General features: G+C 42.9%; 1 protein-coding gene across 1 annotated transcript; it reads left to right on the top strand.

The window, feature by feature from the left end:
• The first annotated feature begins 446 nt into the window (after nt 1-446).
• Nucleotides 447-8224, top strand: NDUFB4 (NADH:ubiquinone oxidoreductase subunit B4). Its single transcript, XM_008146647.3, has 3 exons — nt 447-697; nt 6901-7047; nt 8133-8224. Exons 1-3 carry the CDS (start codon nt 518-520, stop codon nt 8193-8195), a joined length of 390 nt encoding a protein of 129 aa, XP_008144869.2. The 5' UTR covers nt 447-517; the 3' UTR covers nt 8196-8224.
• The last annotated feature ends 2214 nt before the right edge of the window (nt 8225-10438 follow it).

The raw sequence follows: 10438 nt of genomic DNA, 5'->3' as shown, positions 1-10438 counted from the left end.
TTTTGGCTAGGTAATTAAATTTTGCAAAGCACTTTGGCATCTATTCATTATCTCATTTAATCCTCACAACAACTTTGCTAGGTGGACAGGGTAGGGGTCATTATCTGCAGACAAGGGAACCAGGAGACTGTAAGTGACTTGTCCAAGGTCACACCGCTTGCTTGGATGGGTCCACATTGACACAACCAGTCCCATTTCCTGTTTGGGCAAGTCCCACACAGCTCAACGTCGCATAATAAGGTCTGTCAGGTCGGTAGAGAAGGCTGCTAGTAAGAAACAACAAGCGACATGGAAAGGTCAGAAGGGTACAGGAGGGAAGTGGAGGCGGGGTCATTAGGTGAAGAAAGCACTGCGCACGCGCAGCTCGCTATTAGCGGGCCAGGACGGCGAGGGAGGAACTTAGCTGAACTCCCGGCTGAACTCCGCCTCCGGCTACCGCGCAGGCGCACTTCCTCAGGCGTAAGGTCAGGAGAAAGACGGGGGCCGCGCAGGCGCAGTCGCGCGCCAGGGTCCCAAGATGTCGAACCCGAAATATAAGCCGGCGCGCCTGGCCACTTTGCCCCCTACCCTTGACCCAGCTGAATATGACATATCTCCGGAAGCCCGGAAGGCGCAAGCCGAGCGGTTGGCCATAAGGTCGCGGCTTAAAAGGGAGTACCTGCTTCAGTACAACAACCCCAACCGCCACGGGCTCATCGTGAGTGGGGGTCGCAGGGCGGGAACCGCGGGCCAGAGTCGGGACGCTCCGCTGCGGCCGGGCAGCCCAGACCCGCCCCGGGGGCCTGGCGGCGGGGGGCCGCCGTCCCGGATCAGTAGCTCAGACTTTTGCCCTCCTCCGGGCCCAGCGAGCAGGGCTGCTCACCAGCCCGTTCACCTTGGGCGGAGAGTTTGGTGGTGGAGAGAAGGAAGGGGCCAGGGACTCACCCCCCGGGCACCCGGCTGGGGCTCAGTGCTGGCCGGATCGCTTCCCACCTGAGGATCTTGAGAGAAAGTGACTCAGCTCTGCCGCTTACACTCAGTTTTCCTACCTGAGAAATGGGAGCAGTCCTCCCGTCTGAGGAGGATTAAATGAGATACAGCACGTGACGGGCCAATACCCTGCCGGGCTTGTAATGAGTGTTCGAAAGTGTGTGTGTGTGTATTTTTTTTAAGCTGTTTTCCCACATTTCAGCTCACACTTCATAGTAATGCTGCTCCCACCTGATGGGAACACAGTGATTCTTCACTTTGTATTTTTTAAAGACCCTTCAAAGACCCTGCGGCTTGTTGAAGCTTTGGGCTTTGGAGTCAGACTCCAAGGCGGTACATGTTAGCAAACTACAGGGTGGGTCAAAGGCAGGTTTACTGTTGTGAGCACGTAAAACACAAGTTTATTCTTGTATTATTATTTTTGTTTTTTTAATTTTTATTTATTGATTTTTAGAGAGAGGAACATCGATTTGTTGTCCCACTTATTTATGCTTTCATTGGTTGACTCTTGTATGTGCCCTAAAAGGAGACCCAACCCACATCCTTGATCTATGCGGGGAGGAGTTACCCAGCCAGGGCCTCTGTATTAATTCTTGTTTTATCTTCCATAAGAACAACTGAAGCCCACTTTTGCCTCACCCTGTGTATGACCTTGGGCAATTTGCCTAGCCATTCTGAACCTTTGTTTTCTGATCTTCATGGGAATGATATTAACTTTATAGAGTTGGTGTGAGATTAAATGAGGTAGTTTGTGTAAAATTCCCTGCACATAATATATGCCCATCAAACTGATAGTTATTTTTATTTAACATGGGGTGCTTTTTGATAATTTTCTGTACAAGAGCAGAAATATGATATGAAATGTGATTTTTAAAAATACTTTTCCCAACAGTTGCATTGGTATTCTGTAGGAATTTTTGGAAGTTGTGAGAATTGAAGGAAATTTGCCTTGTTCCAGAGACTATCGAAACTTTCCTGAATATTATTCAAATATCACAACTATTTAGAGAGTTAAACTCTTATTACTATCCCTGTTTTACAGAAGAGAAGACAACATGGGAAGGACAAGTAGTATATAGAGTGATAGAGGCCCGATGCACGATATTCATGCGGGGGTGGGGGGGTCTCTCAGCCTGGCCTGCACCCTCTCCAGTCTGGGACCCCTCGAGGGAAGTCCGACTGCCGGTTTAGGCCCGATCCCACAGGGCATCCCTCTCGAAATCCAGGACCACTGGCTCCTAACCGCCTGCCTGCCTGCCTGATTGCCCCTAACTGCCTTTGCCTGCTGGCTTGATCACCCCTACCTTGCCCCCCTGATGGCCTAATCGCCCCTACCTTGCCCCCCTGCCTGCCTGATCACCCCCCTAACTTGCCCTCCTGCCGGCCTGATTGACCCTAACTGACCCCCTGCCAGCCTGATTGCCCCTACCTTGCCCCCCTGCCTGCCTGATTGCCCCTAACTGCCTCTGCCTTGGCCCCAGCCTAAGCCACAGTCTGGCCTCCCTCTGCGGGAGGCAACCTGGCAGATCAGGGGAAGGCACCGCCCCCATTAACCCCACTGCTGCTGCCACTGCCAGCCTAAGCCTGGCCCTTTGAAGCTGTGCCTTGGCCCTTTGCAGGCTGCCTGCCGCTGCCTGAGCCTCAGTCCTCACACCTGCTGCAGCTTTGTCCGGAAGGATGTCTAGAAGGACGTCTGGAAGGTCGTCCAGAAGATGTCTGCCCTAATTAGCATATTACCCTTTTATTAATATAGATACTTTTTTAGCAAGTGTTTGAGCAGAATTTGAACTTTGGTCTAAGTAACACAGAGCATCTGCTGAACCATCTCTTGCTAAAACTTGTTTGTGAAGAAGGTGCAGAGCGAGACATTTATTATATACATACACAATTAGGTTTGATGTGCCAGATAGGATGATGTCGTTAAAAATGGTAAGGACTTGAACCAGAGTTGAGGTAGAGTTTCTTTTTTCCAGTTCTGTGACCTAGGGCAATTTCAATTTTGTCTTGTAGAACAGAGGTAGTAATACCTGACTCATTGGTTGTTCTGTTCATTGAATGTCTCATACTTTATTATATACCAATCGATCAATACATGAAAATTACTTGCCTAATCTTTAAGAATGATTGACTCAGTGAATAAATAATTATTCAGGATCTATTATAGGCCAGGCCCTGTTTTAGATGTTGCAGTAACAGTGGAGAACAAAACAGGCAGAGACCCCTGTCCGTATAGAGCTTTCTTTCCTAGTGGGGGAGACAGGTAGTAAGTTAAAAAAATAATCATTTAGCATATTAGATAGTGATCATGATAATAAAAATAAAGCAAGGAAGGGGATTAGGAGTGTGTGTAGGAGGAGAGAGCAACTGCAGTTTTAGATGGGCCCAGGGAAGGCCTTGCTTATAAAGTGACATTTGAGTGAAGATCTGAAAGATGAGGGGAGGGAGCTGGGAAAGTAGCATTTTAGGCAGAGCGGACAGCAAGTACACGGGTCCTTAGGTAGTACAGTAGGTCCTCAGGTTACGGTGGAGATCCGTCCTATGGAGCGATGTAACTTGATTTTCACCGTAAGTCGGAACCCACCTACATAAGCACCTACGTCATTCACATGGAGCACATACACAGCAGTAATGAAGTGAAACAGTAAAAAAAATTAAAAGAAAGAACAATTCCTGACCTTTACTTGTGGTAAATAAATAAAAAACAAAGTACATATGTGCATACATCGAAATTATGGAACTTTTTTTTTTTTATAAATAAATGGGAGATGGTGATGTAACCACAAAACGTCGTATGTTGAGTCTGACATAACCCAAGGACTGTCTGTAGTGTGCTTACTTAATTGCAGAAATACTGAAGAGATCATTGTGGCTAATATGGAGGAAGATGAGGGCAGAGTAGGAAGAAAGAGGTCAGAAGGATACCTGGCCTAGATCAGACCAGGCCTTGTAAGTCATTGGCAGATTGGATGGAAAGTGTAAGAGATGGAGGGGGGTCAAGGATGACTCCAAGGTTTTTGACCTAACCGATGGGAAAAAGGAACTTGCTTTTTACCAAGATAGAGAAGAAAGAGGAGCAGGGATAGTGGTGGAGTGGATGCTGGGAAATCACTTTGGGATGAGACATCACATTTGACATGTCTGTTAGACAGCATGATAGTGGGATATTATGTCTGGAGTTTAGGGTAGAGATCGAGGGCTACAGGTATAATTTTGCGAGTCATCAGCCTACAGATGGATGTTAGAAGCCATGTGACTGGAGATCACCAATAGAGTGAATGTAAATCGGAATGGCCAACAAATTTCGAGGTCCAATATTAAGACTAAGGGCCCAGTGCACGAATTCATTCAGCAGTCCCGCTCCCGCTGCTCACACCTACTGACAGTGCAGAGCCATTGGGGCCGGCACCAGCAGCGGGTGTGAGCAGCAACTGCTGCCCTGATCACCCCTTAGGAGCATGGGGAGGTGGAGAAGCCCTCGGGGTGATTGGGACTGGCAGCTGCCGTTTGCACCCACTGACAACACCTAGCGATCTGGACCAGCGCTGGCAGCAGGTGCAAGCGCCGGGCAGGACTGCGGCACGTGGGAGCAAAGAATTTTCAGTAACCACCAGAGGCTTGCCCTGATGACAGTGACCGGTTCCCCGCCTTGGACTGGCACCCCTGCTCTCATGCTCCTGCCATATTCCACACATGCCCCTTGGTGGTCAGTGCACATCACAGCGACCGGTTAATTGGTTGTTCCTCTGTTCAGTCTATTTGCATATTAGCCTTTTATTATATAGGATTGGCGAGTAAGGAAGAAGAGCAAAAGAGACTAAGAGGGAATGATCAGAAAGGAGGAAAATTAAGCTGGTGTATGTCATGGAAAGCCATGATTTCAGGAAGGATTGTTCACCATGTCACATGCTGCTGGTAGTCCAGATGTGGAGTAGTGATAAAGGAGAACTGTCCCTCATGTTGTGTGTATTGAAGCACCTCTTAACAACAGTACTCAGTGAACTATGGTCAGGGGGTATTTCAGTTTTCTGAAATGAAATGTGTTTCTAGAAGGCAGATCTGTCACATATCAAAGTGTAGAGAGGTGACTGGCATTTGATAATTCATGGGAGAGTCATTCAAATACTTTAATAGCAGAAAGATAGGTAAAAGAATAGATTATTGAGCTCAAATTTCCCCTTGAATTTATATCTTATGTCTTCACTTTTGCTGTTTCTGCAGTTTATTGTAAAATGTTACTATGAAAGATCCAGTTTAAGTAATTTAGTCCTTCCAGTTATGACTTCTTGGTATTGATTAGGACAGTGGTCGGCAAACTCATTAGTCAACAGAGCCAAATATCAACAGTACAATGATTGAAATTTCTTTTGAGAGCTGAAAACCGACTTCTGCTCATGGGCCACGAAGTTTCAATCACACTGTACGTGCGCGCCCACACATGGTATTTTGTGGAAGAGCCACCCTCAAGGGGCCAAAGAGCCTCATGTGGCTTTTGAGCCGCAGTTTGCCGACCACTGGATTAGGACCTTGAATGTTCTTCTTACTGCTTAGTATTAAGATTTTAAAGCTCATTTCGTTTGCTTATTTTTATCAATCAGTTAATTGGAGTGAATAATTTTGTAAAATCATTTGGGGATTTAGCTAATTAAATTTAATTATGTATTTGGGGTACATTTGTTATTACATTGTAATTCTAGTATAAATATACTGAAATGGACAATTAATTTTTTCTTAAGAAAGACAATGATTATTTTTTTTAACAACAGCCTTGTCCTTGCTACAAAACTATTTTAATAGTGTGAAATATAGTATTTTGCTCTTAAAAGTATCAGCCAAGTCAGCTTAAAAAACTTAAAGCTCATAGTTAGCCTACCTCAGTCTATACCTTCCTGCAACTTATTTGTAGCCTGGAAAGACCAATGTGGGGGTAACATTATAAAGGGCTGGTAACAAAGTACAAAGCATGACAGAAGAATGATGATGCTAAAAACAATCAAAAAAAGAATAGATCACAATGATCAAAGAAAAAGTAGTTTCTCTGACAGCTTTAAAAAGATTAGGATTCTTGTCCATCTGGTGTGGCTCAGTGTTTGAGCATCAACCTATTAACCAGGAGCTCACAGTTCAATTCCCAATCAGGGCATATGCCTGGATTGCGGGCTCAATCCCCATTGTGGGATGTGCAGAAGACAGCTAATCAATGATTCTATCATCATTGATGTTTCTCTCTCACCCTCTCCCTTCCTCTCTGAAATCAGTAAAAAATAAAAATAAAAAGGTAATATGCAAATTAACTGAATGGTGGAACGACCTGTTGCTATGACGTGCCCTGACCACCAGAGGGCAAATGCTCAACACAGGAGCTGCCCCCTGGTGGTCAGCACACTCCCACAGGGGGAGTGCCAATCAGCCACAAGCTGGGCTCACGGCTGGTGAGTGCAGCGGCGGTGGTGGGAGCTTCTCCTGCCTCTGTGGCAGTGCTAAGGATGTCCAACTTCCAGCTTAGGCCTGCTCCCCAAGGGGAGTGTACCTAAGTCATCAGTCTGACATCCCCTGAGGGCTCCCAGACTGCGAGAGGGTGCAGGCCAGGATGAGAAACCCCGCGAGTGCACGAATTTCGTGCACTGGGCCTCTAATTTAAAAAGAAAAGAAAAAAATTAGGGTTCTTAAATCTTAAGTAAATAGAAAGCTGAAAGTTGTTATAAAAGTGCTTTTAAGTTTTGAAGAATTTGAACACGATCATCAGAGAATTATTCAGCCAATAGAAATAAAAGATCTTCCCTGTAGCTATTTAGGAATATTCAGAGCCTGCCTTTAACTGTAGTGGAGAACAAAAGGAAAGTATCTCCTATGCTCCTCCACAACAGTCCTGATGAAGTTGTTTCTTAGTGTGGCCCTGCTCAAGTTTCTGTAACTTTTTGTTATTAATTCTAGGAAGATCCTGCCTTGGCTCGTTGGACCTTCGCAAGAACAGCAAATGTCTATCCCAATTTCAGACCCACTCCCAAGAACTCACTCCTAGGAGCTGTGGTTGGAATTGGGCCCCTTGTCTTCTGGTATTACGTTTTCAAAACTGACAGAGTAAGTATCAGGACCTGAGGTTTAGTTTTTGTGCTCTTTTATCTTTATTCTTTTCCAGCACAAGATAAAACATAATTGAGTTATATGTTTGGTTTTATTTCTTTATCGTTTCAACTCATAGAAATATGCTTTGTTAAAAATCACTGATCTCTGGGTCTTTCAACAGTTGCTCTAGAATTTAAAGTAATAAATTGGTCAATTTAAATTTCTAAGACTGGAATTTACTCATGAAAGAGTTTTCCTGGTGTATTTTAGATGATGAGGAAATTATACTGTGAGTATTACACAAGAGAATGCAGAAATAACTTTTAAGAAGTTTAATGTCTTTTTTTCTCATTAGAAGATGTGTAGAAGTTAAACTTATTCTGATTCACTTTTAGAGATCATCTTTGCAAATTTTTGTAATTAGTTTTCTGAATTCATTTATTTTACAAAGACATGGTTTTTGGGGTAAGTATTAACAAAATATGCAGATCATTTAATGTGTTCCCTATTTGTGTGAATTCTAGTTATATTGGTTACACTTTGCAAATTAATGTTAAAACTTGTTAATACCCTAACACCAGAAAGCAAAAGCAGCCTGTGCTGGCATCACTGCCGTCAGAGGCTTGGGTATCTGATCGCAGAGAAAGCTACGCTTCTCTCGGACCCTAGACCACCCGAATGCTGGAACGCCTCCCAGCTTCTAGGCCTCACATTGCCATCTACACTGGTGCCCAGCCATCTAGCTGTGCCTTAAACCAGCCAATCCTCTCTCCTATTAGAGTGTATATTTTTTGATTATCTGATAAATATTGCTTAACAGGAAGGTAGGCCACACTTACCCAGCAGGTATTTGCATTTTGCTTGCGATATATGCTTTTTAGTGAAGTAATACAATTTTACTTACTAAAATGTGGGTAAGATATTCCAATAGCAGTAGTTTCTTAATGTTCCTTCCTCACTCATGCTCCATAGGTTTTAAAGGGAGGGAGGTGGAATTAGGTTTGGAGCATTTCATTCCTGTTTTTTAGAGTTGTATCATGGGCTGTGCCAGAATGCATTGTTCTTAATGTTTGCTTGTTTGTTTTTTTCTGTTTACTCAGGACAGGAAAGAAAAACTTATCCAGGAAGGAAAATTGGACCGAAAATATAACATCTCCTATTAAGGCTGACAATGATGACTATATATATTATTGTTTAATAAATCTATGAATCATGAAATAGTTTCTCATTCTTAATGTTACCTTGATTCAACGAACGTTTACCGAACATTGTAGAACTTTGTGAGCATTCATAGTTTAATGGAGAAACAGATGCATGCTCATTCGTTTACTCATTCAACAAATACGTGCCTACTATAAGCCAGAACAGTAATTACTGTAGCATCATCAGGCCGTTGTTGAAGCAGTTGCCTGTTTATAGTTATCCCTGGACATGGAAGCACCAAGATGCACTAGTGAATCCCCTGGGTTCCAGGCATATCCCCTCCTGCTCTCATTGTGTAACAGCAACTCTGAAAACTGGTGGTCTGTTGGGTTTTTTTTGTCTACTTTTCCCCAGGTGCAAGAACTCAGAATGATCAGGCGATAACTATAGCTTCAGATTAAAGCCAAATCCTGTGATAACTAAGATTGATAATAAATATATATATTTTGTTTTTGTCCCTGTTTCTGGCATGGAGCTTCTGAAACCCTTGAGATTTCCTAAGTGATGAGATAAAGGTAACTTGTGTTATGTTAATTAGATGACTTTTGGACCCTACCTGAGGGTGAGGGCAGGTTGCCAGGAGAACCAGCCCTGAGGTTAGAGGGTTGAAACTTTTCAGTCCCATCCCCTATCTCCTTGGCTTTGTATCCCTGCTGAGCTGGGAAGTATCTGAATTCTTGTCTCAGTTTCCTTATCTTTAAAACAATATAGGAATATTGTTATTGAACTCATTAGTAAGTTATTGAAATAATTTAGAATAGAAGCACACATTCAGATCTCAGTGAGTGTTTACATTATTTTAAACCTGATTGATGAAAATTTTAATTTGCATTTTATTATTGAGGCCTCACTTTTTTTAAAACATATTTTTGTTCATTTATGTTTGTTTTTTGCTTGCTCAAATCCACTGCCCAATTTTTCTGATGTAATATGTCTTTTTTCTTAAAGATTTTAAGGCATAAACAAGATAAAGATATTAGTCCTTGATCATACCTGTCTTCTTCCATCTGGAGTTACTGTAGTACACCTTAGTAATAAGAAAAAACATTTACAGTATATCTTTGGTGCCTAAGCTTTGAAAGAAAAACAGTACCCAGAGAGGCATAGTCAGAATTTTTAAAACATTTTTTTTAACATTGAGAATTATTGAGCAATATGTTCTTAGGGGTTTAATTTTAAAAGATTTTTTAAATCACAAACAGTGACCCATATCACACCCAGAGATGGTATGGTGAGGACAGCAATGGCCTTCTCATCTGAGCAGTCAATGCTGTTATGTGTCTGACTAGCTTTGGGCACTGGGCACAGGATCCCACACTGGTTACCCTGCCTCTGTTGGGTCAAGAACTCATCTTTGCATCACCTGCTCTGAGTCCAGGAGAATATGATTGGCCAAGCCTAGGTCATGTGCTTGAATCCTAGCTGCAAGGAAGGCTGAAAAAGCAAGCACATAGCATGTTCATCTCTAAAATGTGAGGCAGGTAAGGAATTCTCAAACATAAGAAAGTGGTTCAAATGCTGAGCTTCTAACAAAGTGACAAATATGTACTGAGGGAGGTAACCAGGGACCAGATAGGTCCCTTATCACAGTTAAGAAGTTTAGACTTCAGACAGCAATGGGAGCCATTGAAGGTAGCAAGCAGGAGTAAGCTGATTGAACTTGCATTCCTGGAAGGTCATTCTGGATGCCCAAGGATCTCTGCCAATCGCAGGATGACTCATTGGGATGTGAACTTGTTGAAAGCTTTATGAAAGTCTAAATATATTATCTATTCGTTACCCTTTATGCATGTCTATGAGGAGCCAGCGTTCTTAAGTCCTTGTATGACATCCCTTCTTCCTCTATGAAACAAAATTGCATCTCTAACAGGCTGGTTTGTTTCAATACTATGTTCTCTTTTACCTTTTATTGTGGATCCTGCCTAGAGAAAAAGATTGCATTCATACTCTGATTGAAATCCTGTCACGTTCAGTCCTGGTTTATTTTTTTATTTTTTCTCATTCCTGGTGGCATCTGGCACAGTCTTCTAATAACTTTGGGGGAGATAGAGAGTACTGGTTATGTACATTCTTCAGGATCATTAATGGGGTATTTTAAGAAATTAGAATCTGTACAAGAAACTGCCTTGACAACACTTTAAAATTAATAAAAATATACTGCTATAAAGTATTTTCAAAGATTCTGAATTTTCAAAGCTTCCAC

Source organism: Eptesicus fuscus, chromosome 3 (assembly GCF_027574615.1).
Source record: "Eptesicus fuscus isolate TK198812 chromosome 3, DD_ASM_mEF_20220401, whole genome shotgun sequence".
NCBI classification, from domain to species: Eukaryota; Metazoa; Chordata; class Mammalia; order Chiroptera; family Vespertilionidae; genus Eptesicus; species Eptesicus fuscus.
Note: the sequence above shows the minus strand (reverse complement) of the source record. Positions and strands in the feature narration are given on the sequence as shown.

What these genes read in the sequence shown, in the direction of transcription:
- NDUFB4 (XM_008146647.3), top strand. Translation starts at nt 518, where the DNA reads ATGTCGAACCCGAAATATAAGCCGGCGCGCCTGGCCACTTTGCCCCCT. An exon ending in CCAACCGCCACGGGCTCATC is followed by an intron (nt 698 to 6,900) that starts GTGAGTGGGGGT and finishes TATTAATTCTAG; the next exon opens with GAAGATCCTGCCTTGGCTCG. An exon ending in ACGTTTTCAAAACTGACAGA is followed by an intron (nt 7,048 to 8,132) that starts GTAAGTATCAGG and finishes CTGTTTACTCAG; the next exon opens with GACAGGAAAGAAAAACTTAT.